General features: G+C 40.5%; 1 protein-coding gene across 1 annotated transcript; it reads left to right on the top strand.

Annotated features, from left to right (window-relative positions):
- Window positions 1-2,595: 2,595 nt before the first annotated feature.
- Window positions 2,596-14,455, top strand: LOC105910080 (guanine nucleotide-binding protein G(s) subunit alpha). Its single transcript, XM_012838759.3, has 12 exons — window positions 2,596-4,005; window positions 5,845-5,917; window positions 8,766-8,820; window positions 9,514-9,633; window positions 10,808-10,905; window positions 11,399-11,453; window positions 11,747-11,820; window positions 12,088-12,146; window positions 12,323-12,443; window positions 12,730-12,860; window positions 13,045-13,112; window positions 13,283-14,455. Exons 1-12 carry the CDS (start codon window positions 3,867-3,869, stop codon window positions 13,427-13,429), a joined length of 1,140 nt encoding a protein of 379 aa, XP_012694213.1. The 5' UTR covers window positions 2,596-3,866; the 3' UTR covers window positions 13,430-14,455.
- The last annotated feature ends 2,192 nt before the right edge of the window (window positions 14,456-16,647 follow it).

Genomic DNA, 16,647 nt, shown 5'->3' with positions numbered 1-16,647 from the left:
TGATACATACAAAAACAGCTTAGTGGGTATACACTGTGCTCATAGGGTTACTGTTACAGGGGCAAGGAGAGTAGGAACAGAAAAACATGTCGGTGGTGGCAATAATATATATTGCATATAAATACTAGCATAGGGTATGGGGTAGAGTAAGTGTATGGCCGAGGGTTTCTACAGGTAGATCGGGTGGAGAGACTACAGCAGCGTCCCATAGCGAAGAGTCCCTTCAAAAAGTGTATTATTTCTCTTGAGAGATAATCCGAATAGCAACACAGAGACAACACAAGGAATACTTGCGAGACAGAGAGTATGTCATGTTTATGCACCTTATGTCTCCAGATATTTGGCCTAATTGAAACCAAAGCTCCAGATAATACTCAGCAACACACACAGAGTCATCCTACAGAGCCCTTGGGAAACCATGTGAAACAGAGAGAAGCCAACAGAGTATTCTTGTTTAAGGAACCCACGTGACTATAAATAAATAGCTGGCTGTATAAAGCCGTATACTTAGTACTACACCAGCCCCCAAAGTTTGGTGAAGGTCCACGGACATATTATAAAAAAATAAAAAACCTGGATTGTGTAAATTGGATGTGCTAGGCAGTTTTAGCAAAATGCTAAATGTTGATGAAATGACTTAGTACAAGATGGTAGAAAGACCACTCTAATATGGTTACAGCATGCCAATACCACCATGGTCAATGCAATTATTCCCACAACATGAGAAGGCTACAATATGGGAGGACGTTCTTTTTTGACTGTATGGTTGGCTCTTCATCAGCATCGGCCTTGCGAGGTTTAGGATGATTTTAAACTGTAGATGGCGTGTTGGGCCATTTTCAGACCATAAAATCGAGATATTTCATCAAAATGGTAGTTTTGCCAATATTAACACCAGCACTGGTGTGTTTCGTCACAGTCCAGTCACATCATTTAGTGTGTGTGTGTGTCCTGTGTCGCCACCTAAAAATGCACGTGTGTGTTGCTGTGTGTCGTTTGTGCCACAATAAACTGACTGACCAGTCAGCCTTGTTTTTTTTTTTTGTAAAACAAGTTTTGCAGTATCCCTTGAATGTCACTCTGAAGTTTTGTATGTTGGCGCCCTCTGGTGTACGTCTATGTATATCACTTTCAAAAGACAGGAAGTACTTCAACTTGGCTTTCTCAGTATCTATGGGCATTCTGAGAAGGCAGTGTTGGTTGGGACACATTTAAAAAACAACTGTAATCCTCAATGAATCATGTAATTAGTCTTTCTATACACACACAGAAATAACAGCTACTGTTTTTTATCCTAATTGCAGAGAACAAGTGGTACAGTTTGTAAGTAAAATAGTTTCCCCTTGCAAAATATTTGCAAGCATAGGCTATTGCAAATGACAATTATTTGGGACTAGGGCACATTACTACAAATGCAGGTGCCTATTGCAGTGGTTCTCAACAGAGGGCCCAGGGCCCACAGGGAGCTGCAAGGGGGGCCTTGAGATGATAAGAAATGATTCTAAATTATCAACTGAAATACACAAACATTTGTACGGAGAGCTTTTTAAAATCTACACTCAAACTCATTTCTATTTCAAATCCGATTAGAATCAGTCGTGAAACATCAAACTCTGGCACACAAGGAAGTATTGATAAATGAGGCCCATTACAGAATGCTTCAAATACAAAACTTTAATGCCAAAGTAATTATTCAACTAACATATATACATAATACAACGAAGTTAATATTATACAACAACAGCATTTATACTATCTCTGGATAGGGAAAATGGAAATGAAGGATTCCGCTGGCAGAAATAGTTTTGAATGTTTTATGAGGTCAAATGGAATAAGCTTGACTAACTGTATTGGACTTTGGAGTGTGTCCAGATGGAGTTGCAAAGATGACAGGCAGACAGGTTATCATGGGGTGGGGGTGTTGTTGGAATATGTTCTTGGACACGGGGGGGGGGGGGGGGGGGCATTGGGGGCAAAAAGGCTGAAAATCACTGATCTATTGCATTGAGGTACGTGAATGAATTTTGAGGGAATATTCGTTTCTGAGAGGTAAACATAAACTATTTCAAATTAGTATTGCGAGAGAGCAAGCATTATTGCGCAAATGAAAACACAAAAGTAGCTAATAGAGTAGCTTTTGGGGGGATCCATTGTAGGCCGTTGTAAAATATCCTACATCTTGTAAACAAAATAGTTTGGACGATATAGCCTACTCCAGGCTCCTTGACTTCTCTTTAATCATTTGCTGCGAACCTATTCTAATTTCAAGGAGTAGTAGAACTAGTAGTTGTTGGGGCTATATGTTTGAGTCGCCAGCCCAGCTGTTGCCACCTGGAACTGCACAAGATCAAGCCAGATCTAGGCGGCACACGGCAAGCTCCCCCTCCGTCTACACAAGACAGAAATACATAGAAGTCTCTTCCGCCTATATTAAATGATTCGAATTATAATTGTACAAGCATAGCGTACTGGTCTCGCGCTTTTCTCTTGATCCCCTGCATAACGTGCTGGTTTCTCCCGTCTCTTTGAAGAGGGCGCCCCTTCTCCGCAGAATGTGAGCACGCTGACGTTTTGTGCAATCATGTGATTAGACCCTGTCCGTTCCCAGGGTTCTGTGTGATCTATTTGCCCCACCCCACCTCTTCAGAGCTGCCAGTCTCAATGTCTAATTCCTGGAGAAAACGGGGAAAGAGCCTGAAAAATATATATTTTTGCGTCTCGACTCAACCTCGACTCGCCGAAGGAGCACGTCTCTTACGTGGTGGAATGTATTGTCCCAAACGGCGTTATATTCATGAACGTACATGCACATGTGTGTAACGTTACCCACCACTCGCATTCTAAAGGACTACAAAGCTGAGGCTTGACAGCGGGGTTATACCAACAAGAAACGGGAAAATATTCAAGGATTCGTATTATTTTGTTATTGGTAGACAAATCGAAATCTGTTTGAAACTTGTCTTGCGAATATTCGATGTCTAATTGGTGTGTGGAGATCCGTATTACACCAACAAAAGGAGAGGCAGAGAAGGCCTTAGGCTTGGGGAAAACCAGCAAGGCACTGCTATCGCAGAAACGAGGAATAAGAAGGAATTTCTGAATTTGTTCTGAACGGGCCATCGGAATCGTATTTCTGACTGCACCGTGTTCCCAAGTATTTGAGTAGCATAGCCTGTGACATGAAGCGAAAAAATGGATAGGCTACGCTGAAAACAATATAGCCTACGCATAGCCTTCATTTAGTAGCCCAGAGTGCAAATGTTGTTACACACTACTACGCTTGTCCGTATCTGCATGGAGGATTGCTGAAAGGATACACATCGATGAAACACGGCCTAATGAATTGAAATGCTTTTGTTAAACCCAATTGGTTTTCTGCACCAAGAGCATACTCGACTAGGAATAACATCCAGTTGGGATTGCAGTCATATGCTTCATTTACTGCAAGCCAATCTGTGGAATTAAGTATTTTTGCCATTCCAGTGCTGAAGTAAAGAAGGCTGAAGTCGCGGCTACTTGTTTTGACAGTGGTTTATAGCTTTATATCAAGAAAGCTGTGATCATTAAGCGAACATCAGAGGGCCGCACTGTTGTCGTCATCAGCAGTAGGCTATCCTGCTCTCCTAGCAGAGCCAGCAGCACTACTGAAAAGACGCAGGATGTACACTACGTAAAAAAGAAACTGCACAATCACCTATCGAAACAGGCCGTATTGTTTTATGCTTCACCGGTGTATTTTTTTCAAACCGTTTAAATGTCGCAAACGTATTTGAATATTTAGTGGGTCAAACAAGGGAGATAGTAAAGGGTGTTTAATTATTTATTTTTAACATTCCCCCTCCCCTGGACTCTTTTCTTGTGGGAAGATGGGCTGTTTGGGGAATAGTAAGACAGAGGACCAACGAAATGAAGAGAAGGCCCAAAGAGAAGCTAACAAAAAGATTGAAAAACAATTACAGAAAGACAAACAGATATACAGAGCAACACATCGGCTTCTACTTTTGGGTAAGTTTTGATACAGGGTGGCTCTCTAAACTTCTTCAGCAGTTTGCAGGCTAGATTCCAAGCAGCCTTTTAATCTCGTGGGTAGCTACTGTCCTTTCTATATGCGGTGTCTGCCAAAATACGCAAGTTTCGTCGGCAGCACAGGCCTATGGTGTCACTTACTGGGGTTTAGTTATTTCTGTCTTAACATTTTGGTTTATATTCTTCAAACGGTAGAAATGGTTGCAAAATAAATCGACTCTTATTGGGGAAACCTTGTTTGGAGCAACATTTACTCCTCCTAAACTTACTTTGTCATCCGGCGATAATATCGAATCCTGAATGTGCGTGTCATGTCTTTCGAGGCGTGGGTGTGTTCTCAATGGCTTCGGCGTCTAACAGCTAGCCTATGTCATATTTGAAAAAGCTGTTCAGATGTAATGATATTTACATCGGTATTTTTGTTTCTCTGATGCCATGTCATAAGGAAGAAACTAATACCTAAGTTAGATGCCTTTATGGATAGATGTGCCTAGACTGATTCGCTGAAAAGGAGATGTTCTTTACTGTGCCACCGGTAATTTTGTCCTAGAGGAAGTGACGGTTCAAGTGGAAAGCAGAAGTGAAGTCGTATTTAACCATAACAAATATGTCTGCCGACTGAGTTTATGCTTTGCACGGTATTTCCTCTAATTCCCCCTTGTGTTGATGCCTCATGGACACTGAAATCTGAAAAGTGAAGGTTTTGCTCTTAAGTTCGAGTCAGTTCGAGGTGTGTACCAGCTGGATGTGGTCAATTCTGCTTATAACTTTTAGCTCTGACCCTATTAAAAAGCTAATAGGTTACTTTAGCCTGAAGTTCTGAGTTTCACAGACACTGTGAAAGATCTCTGACACCAGGTTTGTGCTACTTGGTCACTTTGAAATGTAGGCCTACTTCCCACATATTTCTAGAAAATGTCAAGCTGGAAAGTTAAGGTCAAACCTGTTGTATACCTATAGTTGCTGGCAGTTCTCAAATCAACCAGAGGCACAGGGCTCCAAACCACAGCACAGGTGTCAGACATAGTATCCAGATAATGAACTGATTAAAGTTACACTAAAGTTACACTTTTTCATCATCTCTTTTTGAGGGTGTGCCAGTGCCCTCCTTGGTTTGCCTGGAAGTCTGGGCATTTGGCAAACCAGTGTAACAGCCCTTTGGAATGCATTGATCCTTCCAGCTTGGAGTCACACAAGCCATGTGTAGTTTAACAGAATTTTTGAGGTACAGGACTTGTGTTAACAATCACATACAGTAACACGGCTGTGTAAGGATAACTGGAGACATAAATAAATTCCGCTTTCATTAATGAATTTACCAATTTTGCATTACTGTTATGGGATGACCTGAGAGCTATGACCAATATGCCAAAGATCAGATAATCTGGTTTTTATTCAGTTTGACTTTTTAATGGCTTTTGTCCATGAGATTAGCTATTTACTGTGCATGAAAATGGAAGCCATGTGGGGTAGTCAGGAAGTTGGGTGGTTGTCTTCAGGTCGTGCTGCAGATTAGTTAGGTAGTTGAGTCACTGCAGTGATTACATTTTACATTGTTCACTTGCGAGAATAAATGGCGTATAGCTGGCACAGTAGGATCTGTGGCAGACCTGCTTTTGGTCAACATCCTCTTCGGTGTTAAAGGAATATGGTGAAGTTTGGCTCACATTCCTATAGGCTGGCTATTGCAATGTATTCAGGAAGTATGTGCTCGGTATAACAGCCATACATTGGAGATGGTTAAGATGCCTCTTTTGATAGAATTCCACACTCCTTCGCTATTAATGAACTCCTCCTCCCCCCCCCTCTGTCTCGCAGGTGCTGGTGAGTCTGGGAAGAGCACCATTGTGAAACAGATGCGTATCCTTCATGTCAATGGCTTCAACGCAGAGTAAGTGTGCCACACGTGTACTTGTCTAGAGCACTGAACAGGAAAATAAACAGTAGTGTATGACACCTGGCTACATATACATAAAACCTATCATCTGATTTATTGATGGCCATATAAATGTTGCAACTTTATGTGTAGAACAATACCATTTTCAACAAAACATCTAATGTAATTAATTTAAAAAAATGTAAAGCATAATGTGCCACGATGGTACAAAAGACACAGCAAACATTGAACAAATAGTCTGGATTTGTTAAACCGAGTGCCTTCTGTTGGTTACTTCAGAAATACTATTAAGATATTTTCACTACTTTTATTACAAAAACAAAACAGAAACCCTTTGGCTTGGGTATCAGTTACAATGAAAGCTAAATGAGAGTTGGCTGTATGTGAAATAATACTTACATTGTTTCATACATAGTTTTGTCATATGTAAAATGTTAAATATTTCAACTGTTGTTCACAACATTCAGGATATCACAACATGCGGTTTGTGAGGCAAATGAAAATTCATTACCAATTGGCAATTAGCTGCTCTTAGAAGGATCTTTTTAATAACGTTATTGTCTCTTGTAAATGACTGTATGGTACATATAACCAGTACAATTCAGGTTGGAAAAATAATCTAGTGTTCCCTGACTGTGTGTCATTTATCTCTCTGTGTGTAGTTAGTGTGACTGGATGAATTTAGAGAATGGATAAACTTTGAAGCTGCTTGCCTAAACAGATTAAGACTTATGCTGCTGTGAAGTTAGATGAGATCTTCACCATTCTCATACAAACATAGAGTAGGTCTGAGCACAGTGTTCAGTCTTGTTGGTGGACCCCTTTCACAGATATGTTGATGTGAGCCAGTGCTGGTCTAACATGCTGGGATCTCGGTGAGAATGGTGTTGGTTTGGTTTGGGATGTTAGGATTCAGTCAATTTCAGAATGTTTTAATATTTTTTTTTAACCAGTTTATATTTTCTTTATTTCTCAAACTTTTAGTTTGAATCAACTTATTTGTGATTTACTGGTGTGAAGTTCCGTGTACGTTTCCTTCCTCTGACCGCTGCAGTTCCCTGTTTACCTTTGTCCATATAGTCACGGGTGCCCCCAGGTGATCTGTTTGCATTGCCCGCATTAGGGTTGCTGTTCGTCTACATACACTCTCAAACTATTTTGGTTGATATTGGATTCACCTTTGTTCCTTTTGAAGTAATTAATGGCCTTTCTCTTTTAGTTTCACATTTAGTTTTTCTAAGTTTGATAGCCAGTGTGGACTGTGTATGAAGCTTGCTACAGCATAAGATAAGAATACAGTTAGGTATTATCATGATGACCGCAACAGTGAATGTCCATGAAAATATTCAGTATGTTATTTTGCGTTTGTCATTGTCACGAATACCAGGGGGCTAACTGTGTAGTGTGTCCGCTTCACTTCTCAAAGCCTTAAGAGGCAAGAGCAGCGGTTTCTGGATTTAGCCTTTACTAGGAGGCCTGTGTCCCATGCCTGAAGTTGCAGGTGTGATCTCAATGTGGGACTGTGCTTCACGCAACCTGGGTTGCATAAACAGTTGCCATGTTATGTACGTGGGCACTGGGGTAACATGTTGGGTGTTAATGCCTCTATTTCAGATCCCATCTATATTTTCAACATATAAGGTTTAATTGTCACCCGCACTGCCTAAAGCCTAATCAAAATTCCCTCGTAAATAAAAATGTGGATGTAAGGCACAAAAAGAGAAGTAGGGTGTTCCAGCACTGTTGCAGAGAGTTTGAGTTGGTGGGTTGAGTGGGCATTGTATTGTAACATCAGTGTATATAAGTCTGATTAGCATTAGGACAACATGGGCCTGAGTGAAGTGAGATTGTAGGACTTAGTCCTCTACTGCCCCTGATTGTGTGCCTGGTATTATCATCTCGGTGTTTTCAGTGCTTCCATTGGGCTTCCTCCCATGTGTTTGGGGAAAGGGTTGTGAATCAATGAATATCCTGCATGTCTGTGAATCCAGTGTGAGTGAGTGAATGTGCCATACACGTCATTATCTGGAGTACTAAACAAGTTTGATTTAATATCTATGTTTACAATCAAATACACAGAACTTACTCCTCTTTGGTACCTGACTATTAGCCTGGCCTTGCCATAATGTAATGTAATGAAAACTGAGCTCACAAGATTGAAGCTTTAGCTGCGTCAGGTTAAACAGAGCCAGCTGGTACATCAAACTCCTCTGGAGCTTGATAGGGAAACAAACGACATCATCTTTCTCTTCAGCAAAGGCCTTTTATGCAACTTCCTCATTAGGTTTCAACTAATGTATCTACACGCCACCTGATAAACTGGATCCATGAGTAGCAGTGGTAATCTGAGCTCAATCAGTCCTAAGCAGAAGATCTCCAGCCCTTAATGTGTGCTTGCACACCAGTCTATGTAGTGATAAGTCAGACTTAAAGTAGCCTACTCATCCCCAAGTTTAGTTAAAGGAGACCTCCTGTGTTTTTAAACCATACGTCACTCTCACTTTTAACAAAAACATAAAGCTGTTTAGAATCTGAAATGTGTTATAATGATAGTGATGGGAGCCTTTAGGCTTCAAAAAAAGCATCAAAAAGTTATGACATTATTAGTATTAGTATTCTCAAGATGGTTCAACATTTTTTTTTTTACACCCAAAAACCTCTCAGTACATTTGTTTAGGTTTGGCTAAGTGAAGTACAGTCTTTAGGGCTACAATGCATTTGTCAGTTGTGTTTCTTTAGAGTAAGTAAATGTCTTTTGAGCAATAATAAAACATAGTAACTTGAATTGGTACCTGTTTGTTTGATCTGCCGTGTGTGATGTTGCTTGCTTGCTTTTTCACAGGGAGAAAAAACAGAAAATACAGGACATTAAGAACAACATTAAAGAGGCAATAGAGGTAAGGAAGCTGGATATTAAGTTGAAGTTGTGGCAATGTGAGGTTGTCAACTTGATATCAGTTGACGGCGAAATATCTGTGTGACCTGAATTGGATTCAGAACAGCTGCAGAGAGTTTTCACTACCCAGTGCTAGTTGGTCCTAAGGCAAGTGTGAAAAAAATAAATACAAATCTTCGAGCCAAGTTTGATGCTTAATTTCATTGCAGTCAGAAAACAATTTTAAGCAATAAAACATATGGAGATCCCAACACAGATATAGTACTTTCTTACCCCCTTCTTACATCGTGAATTATGATGGAACTACCTGTGTACAATATTTATCATTGGACTGTGCAAATGAAAGACCTCATAGGGGGTATGTCCCTGGACTTGTAGTTCATCTTATTTTGGTGTTGTTTTGAACACACTGCTGGGTTGATGTTGATGTTTGAAACACCATGTGTCACCTGAACTCGTATCTTAGGTTGACTCTTTGTTGCTTTAGAGGGATCTATTGTTAAATGGAAACTTTTCAGTTCAAAGAAAGCAACTCTAACCACAGACAGCGAATGGCAATCTGTAAACGTGTAAAATGGCTTTTGTTTTTGTTGTGTTTGTGTTGAAGCTTATATGGGTAAAAGTTATGTGGATGTGAAAGAATTACTGAGAAAAGAGAAGTGTTGATGTAGTTGCTGTCATTTTTCTTATTCAGACTATAGTGACAGCCATGGGGACATTGGCTCCACCTCTTCAGCTGGCCTGTCCTGCCAGCCAATGGAGAATGGAATATGTCCTTAACCTAGCCAATCAGAAAGACTTTGATTTTCCTTCTGTAAGTATTACTTCCGCATTGAGTAGGATTTGGATATGCAAAGGTGTGTGTGTGTGTGTGTGTGTGAGTCAGTGAGTCGAAATGTAGTTTCGTGGATTTAAGTATTAAGTTCCTCCTCTTGGGATCTGCAATGTTGTGATGAAGGTGCAGTTGGGAAATGCAATATGTTTCTCCTGTGCTGTCTGTGTGTATGAGTGTTCCACAGGGCAGTTTCTCCTGTGCTGTCTGTGTGTATGAGTGTTCCACAGGGCAGTTTCTCCTGTGCTGTCTGTGTGTGTGAGTGTTCCACAGGGCAGTTTCTCCTGTGCTGTCTGTGTGTGTGAGTGTTCCACAGGGCAGTTTCTCCTGTGCTGTCTGTGTGTGTGAGTGTTCCACAGGGCAGTTTCTCCTGTGCTGTCTGTGTGTGTGAGTGTTCCACAGGGCAGTTTCTCCTGTGCTGTCTGTGTGTGTGAGTGTTCCACAGGGCAGCTTCTCCCATGACCCTTCTCATTAGCAGTGATATGGTCCCTCTTGGCCATTCCCATTGGCCCTCACTTTAGAGAGGAACTGTCTGTTGACACAAACACACACACACACACACACACACACACACTCTGTCTCTCTCTCTCTCTCTCACACACACACACACACACACCAGTATCTGCCAACACTTAAGAGCTATACCTGGTTCTCAGAATTAGCACTTAGAATCCTACATTGACCTGCATTATTTAAAAGGTACAGTCAGTGATGTTTTCTTAACAAATGCAAAATTGAGTCAATTACCATTACAAGGAGGCTCCCAAACAATCAGCCCAGTTGTCAATACTATGTTCTAGCCATGACTGTGAACTTGCAGTGGGAGGGACCGGGAAAGAACACTGAAGGGAGGTGTTGTATTTAGTTTGACTTTATTTTGCTTTGTCTTACTGCCAATAAAACAAGGACTCTAGCTTTGATTTAGTTTAAAAAGGTCATGATCCATTTCTTATGCACCAGAGTTTCTTGTATTTATAGAGTTATACTTTTCTGAAGGTAGATGTTTCAAGCCATATCATCCACATGTGTTCTTCTTAATCTGTGAACCTCGTGAAATATAAATGGTTCTGTTTTTTTCTGGTTCATATACTGACCACAATTAACACAAATTGGTAACGGATCTCTGTCTCCCTCTCTCACTTGCCCCCCACCTCAGGAGTTCTATGAGCACGCCAAATGCCTTTGGCAGGATGAAGGTGTGAAGGCGTGCTATGAAAGGTCTAATGAGTACCAGCTCATAGATTGTGCCCAGTAGTGAGTACTCCCTGAAGTTCTGTTGGTACTTCACATTCAGACACAAGACGCAGTCTTTGCCCCCCCCCCCCCGTTTGATATCATAGAACTTTCATTCATCTTCATTTTTGGTCACTTTGTCTTGTGTGTTACGGCATTATTCATTTGTGTACATTATGTCATTGTCACTGGATTCTCTGTGCATGTGTCTTTGTGTATGTATGGCATGAGTTTACCTGTGACTATTACAAGTGAATTTTGTAACATCTGAATTATGAAGATTGATATGATCAACCGAGACTTTATAGACTGGTTGTGTTTGATATGCGCCTCCATCACAATTCTGGCAAAACATTGGCACACTGTTGCTCTCAAAAATAATAAATTCCATGCGTGCATGCATAAATTCCATGCGCATGCACATACATTGCATGCACATGGGACATGCCATCAGGTTTATTGTAATGGATTTTGCAGATGATTGTAAAACCAACATCTTTTTTTTCCCCTGCAGCTTTTTAGACAAGATAGACATTGTAAAGCAGAATGATTACACGCCCTCTGATCAGGTGGGTGTGTGTGTGTGAGATTTAGTTGGCTAGATTTTTTCTGAAACTCAAATAAGCCAGCAGAATAGTTCTGTTATGAACTAGTGAAAACCACATATGCGTTGTGTCTATTATGGTAAATGGAGATCTCTATCTTAAGATTACAACATCTTGACATTACATGTACCAATATTAGCTGAATTTATCTACTGTATATATTAATTGATTTAAATGTGTTTGCTTAAAATAGCCCAAGTCGCCCTCATTGAATGTTTCTTTCTGTGTCGTCCTCCTGTCCTGTTGCTCGTTCACAGGACCTGCTACGATGCAGAGTTCTAACCTCTGGGATTTTTGAGACAAGATTCCAAGTGGACAAAGTCAATTTCCAGTAAGTGTTCATCACTTCAACAGCTAACCTTAAATAGAGGACCGTGTAGCTCTGAGTTTGAGCTTAAGGTCTGTTTATTAGCCTAGGATATGTGAGGGATCATATTCGTGGTTCCTGAGTGCATGTCAACAGAAAGCAGTATCAGTGTATTGTGAGATCAAAACTGAACTCTCTTTGCTGATGACTTAAAGGCAGTGTGAATGGATACAACTATCTGAACTGGTTTTGAAACAGAAATCTTCAAGCTGACATTTGTTCTCTTTTTAGTATGTTTGATGTTGGGGGACAGAGGGATGAGCGAAGAAAATGGATCCAGTGCTTCAATGGTAAAAACTCTTGAACCCTTGAACTGTGTGTTATGTAATGGTGTTGCGATGAGAATAAAAACATATATGGTGTAATAATGCACGGTTGTTAATAATTAATAATAATAATAATAATAATGCTCATTACTACACTTCTGTCTTTTTGTCTTTCTTTTCTATCACTCTTCTGCTTACAGATGTAACAGCGATCATCTTTGTGGTGGCCAGTAGCAGTTATAATATGGTGGTCAGAGAGGACAATCAGACCAATCGCTTACAGGAAGCATTGAATCTCTTTAAAAACATCTGGAACAATAGGTGACCGTGTGCACACACATGCCATCACATTCACCCCTCAAACACGTTCGCACACGCTTAGGCATATCGAGAATGTCACTTTCAATTATTTTCCTGTTTGGCCAGAATTACATGATATTTGACCTTCAAAGGGAATTACGCAGTTTACTGTACTAACAGACCTGCACTGTTAGTGCAGTATCCTAATGATTAACTTTGTTTTAGTGTATTTGCTCAATCCGTCATACATATAAACGTCATACATGTGACCTAACCAGGCTTTTGTTGTCTCCCTGAATCTTCTCAGATGGTTGCGGACAATCTCCGTCATTCTGTTTCTCAACAAACAAGATCTGCTGGCTGACAAGGTTCTGGCAGGAAAGTCTAAAATTGAGGAGTACTTCCCTGAGTTTGCACGCTACACCACACCAGATGACGGTGAGATTCCTGAAATATCAAAATACTCTGCTCACACATACACACATGTTCTGCATACATTCTGACACAACAGTATGTGCATGTTCCTAGTAAAAAGAAAAAACAGTGTAGTAAACCACATTAAACTTGTTCATATACTGAATGTATACAGTATACTGATAACTAATCACTCACCTGTACACAGCGACCCCAGAGGCAGGCGAACATCCGCGGGTCACCAGAGCTAAGTATTTCATCAGAGACGAGTTTCTGGTAAGTCCAAGAGACCCACAAGCTCTTACAGAAGATGTCATTGCTTAGGTACAGCTATGTATGATCTACAAAAGTGTCAGGGCAGGTTAACCTTTTGAATAGCAAAGTGTTTTGAAGCTTGCTGATTAATTCTGGAAGTAATGAACTGCTTTCCAATGTCGTCCTCGCAGCGGATTAGCACAGCCAGCGGAGATGGCCGCCATTACTGCTACCCTCATTTCACCTGTGCCGTGGACACTGAGAACATACGCCGCGTCTTCAACGACTGCCGGGATATCATCCAGAGGATGCATCTCCGTCAGTACGAGCTCTTGTGATTGAAGGAGTGTGATGAACTCAGATAGATCAGATATGAGCTGTCGGGATTGGAACAGGAGAGAGCGAACTCCATCAGCATGAGCTGTCGCTGTTAGAGAGAGAGAGAGAGGGAGGGGAGGTGGACTTCACCAGTGTGAGCTGACGTGATTGGAGGAAGAAAAAGGACTGACTGTGAAAAAGCTCTCACGGCAGGGGGGGTAGAAATGGTGACTGTCCCCCCCCCACTTCCCACTGCTGACCCCTCACCCTAACACTTACACACAGACACACACAAACAAACATGCATACGCACATATTCAAGCACACATGCCTTTTTAGCAGTCATACCCTAGTGTCATATGCACACTTCCTGATACACACCATCCTCACTTGAAGGTGCACACAATGTCTTTCCAGACTGGTAAGTATAAACACGTCATCTTACACTGAAGGGCGGTTGTTCCTGATCATTTAGCTGCGTTTGAAATGGTTAGCAACTGATTGAAAAAGGACAAAACAGAAGGAAGGGATTCCCAAGGCAAATGACTTAAGGACCCAGAGAAGTGCAAAGCTGTCAAGAAGAAGGTCTAGAAAATGAACTGCATCACAAGGAAAGAGACCAATCTGCAACAGCTAAAAGAACTCCCCTAACAGGGTCATCTGTCTGTGGACTGCTGTGCCATTGATACTCATGACCTCCCTCTCACCTGTCACTTACCCTCCCTTCCTTATCCCACCCCTTTAAAATCCTCTACTCTTTACGTTTTTACTCATCACCCCCCCTCCCCCTCTTTCCAAATGCTTTGTTTTTCCTGCACCAATACAGTCTTGGTTGATCAGAGACTTTAAGAGTAACAATGTTTTAAAAATGACAGAAATGACTATGATAACTTGGACACTAATATGTTCTCTCACTCATCCGCCTTCTTCCATCATCATTCTCTTCTCCTGTCTCTTTATTTTACTGCTGGACTATTATTCTTGTACAGACTGTAAAATGTATTATTTTGTACAACTTTATTGAAAAAAAAAACTTGTAGAAGATTCATGTGCTTCGACTATGGCTGCATTTTTGTGTGTGTGCGGGGAGTAGGTTTCTATCCGTGGAAGAGTGCCATTGCTTACCATAGAGAGAGTATATACACTTCACCATAGCATGGACATCTATGTCTGTGTTACATGTGTGGTGTATTAAGTTCACTGTTCTAGCTGCACTGCACACTTCTATGGGTGCTTAGAAATGCACATGAGGGTGTTTAAGAAGTTCAACTGTTTTAACATGAGTACCTTGATCTCTGCACAGGAGAGAGGGAGAGGGAACAAGTTTTTTAAAAGGAAGATATTTGCAGTTAACAGGCACATACAATCTACAATGTCATGGCTTCTGCTACGAGTTGGTCATGAATCAGTGGATGCTAATCTTATTTTGGATATGTTAATGTGTTACAGCAATGAAGCTACATCCCAACAGGGACACAGAAATATGGCAGTCATCTGAGTTTAGATTAAAATGTATTATTCTGTTGGAATATTAGTATATAGTTCAGAACTATATAATAGTGTTTGGTCGTGTTCTGAGCTGCAACTGGTTGTTCCTAGACACAGTCTCTTGTTGATGGAAAAATAAGATGAGATATTGAAGGTAAACAGGCAATTTTACAGTGGGTGCACCTACATTGAGCCAGAACAGTTTCATCTGAATATGTGAAAGTGCTCAAAATTGTCTTCATGTTAAGCAACATCAAGGTGGACATTGAAAATGAGCATGAAAACATTTACAAAGGTGGATAGGTAAAAGTATTTCCTGGTTAATTGCTCATACAAATATCAGGGATGGCATCTCCACTGATGGTAGTGACAATTTATAAATTAATATTGACTAATACATTATAAATATGATATTTACATTGGCTCCAGTTCTTACTATTGTGGAAACTAAATATATTTGAATAGTTACCTCAGAAATTGTCCCCTCTGTCCAGTCATACATAGAACCCACCAGAGCACAAATATTATTTCCATTACTATTGTATAAAATGGCAGGATTTCAACAGGGCATATGTTATATGCGCTATATTATCCTAGTCAGAGATTCAGTATTACTGTATATATGAATATATGTGAAATGTACTGTTCTAGAATAACAGTGCATGTGAGTGTACTCCACTTCCACAGATCACCTGATTAATATATACATTTTCCTTTATTGCAGAAAATTGATAGCACAAGAAAGACATATCATCTCCTATAAAGAAAAAACACAATGTTTTCCAATATGTATTTTGGCAAATAAGCATATTTTGATAAGAAGGCTAAAATCTGTTTAGAGATGTGTTAGCATGGCAATAGTAGTGTATTTAGTGTCCTTACGATGTTAGGCTGCTGTATATGCTTTAGTCATATGTATCTCACAGTGGGCCTTCTGCTCCCTAATACACACATGAAGTTTCCTCTCTGAAATCAGATAGCCATAGCATTTTATCCAGATACCAAGCCAGGAAAATATCCTTTATGAATATCTGGAGGAACGCAAGCGTCTCCATCATCTATTCATTATAGGGAGGGGAGGGGGGGTCTAATTCAGCAACAAAATCAAAACAACCTCTTCTATCCTGTAACTGTTGTGATGAAAGACATGTTCTAATCTATAATGATGCCCAGCTATAATCTAGTTGGTGAAATGCTGAGTGACAAATTAACATAAAGGCTTTTGCCCTCTATTATCTATTAGCCTACCTGGCCCGGAGATCACTTCACTCCAGAGAGCGCTGTATAGGTTAAAAAAACAAAAACATTTAAAGTCTCTATTTGATGGGTTAGTTTAAAAAAGGAGACATAACGCACTGTTGTTTCAGCGCGGGGTGTGTAAGAAACACTTAACTTCAATTCTTCAATCACATGAGTTAGTGGGCTACATGAGAGCAAAGTGGGAAGAATAATAAAACCCGAAGGCTTTTGGAATTCATGATGAGCAAATACATGAAGGGTATGAAGAATATCTAAATATATGATATTAAAAAAGATCATAAATATGAGCGACAATGTAGAGAGCAAGTTACCTGTATTACCCCCTTTGAGAGGCCTCATGGTGTCGAAACCAGCGAAATAAAGGCTTTGTTATGTTCTCATACACGGAGCACCTCCACGAATGGTCATGTCCCGGGTTCTGAAGTGCAACTTGCTAAATCATGAATGACCGAGGGATCCCTCTCTTCTGCTGTTATCTATGCACTTCTGC

The sequence above is a fragment of the Clupea harengus genome, chromosome 1, assembly GCF_900700415.2.
Source record: "Clupea harengus chromosome 1, Ch_v2.0.2, whole genome shotgun sequence".
Classification (NCBI taxonomy): domain Eukaryota; kingdom Metazoa; phylum Chordata; class Actinopteri; order Clupeiformes; family Clupeidae; genus Clupea; species Clupea harengus.
This window is presented reverse-complemented; position numbering and strand designations above follow the sequence as displayed.

Bases quoted from the DNA above. Each gene is read 5' to 3' on its own strand.
- LOC105910080 (XM_012838759.3), top strand. From the start codon at position 3,867: ATGGGCTGTTTGGGGAATAGTAAGACAGAGGACCAACGAAATGAAGAG. The intron at 4,006-5,844 runs GTAAGTTTTGAT...TCTGTCTCGCAG, and splicing joins ACATCGGCTTCTACTTTTGG to GTGCTGGTGAGTCTGGGAAG. The intron at 5,918-8,765 runs GTAAGTGTGCCA...GCTTTTTCACAG, and splicing joins GTCAATGGCTTCAACGCAGA to GGAGAAAAAACAGAAAATAC.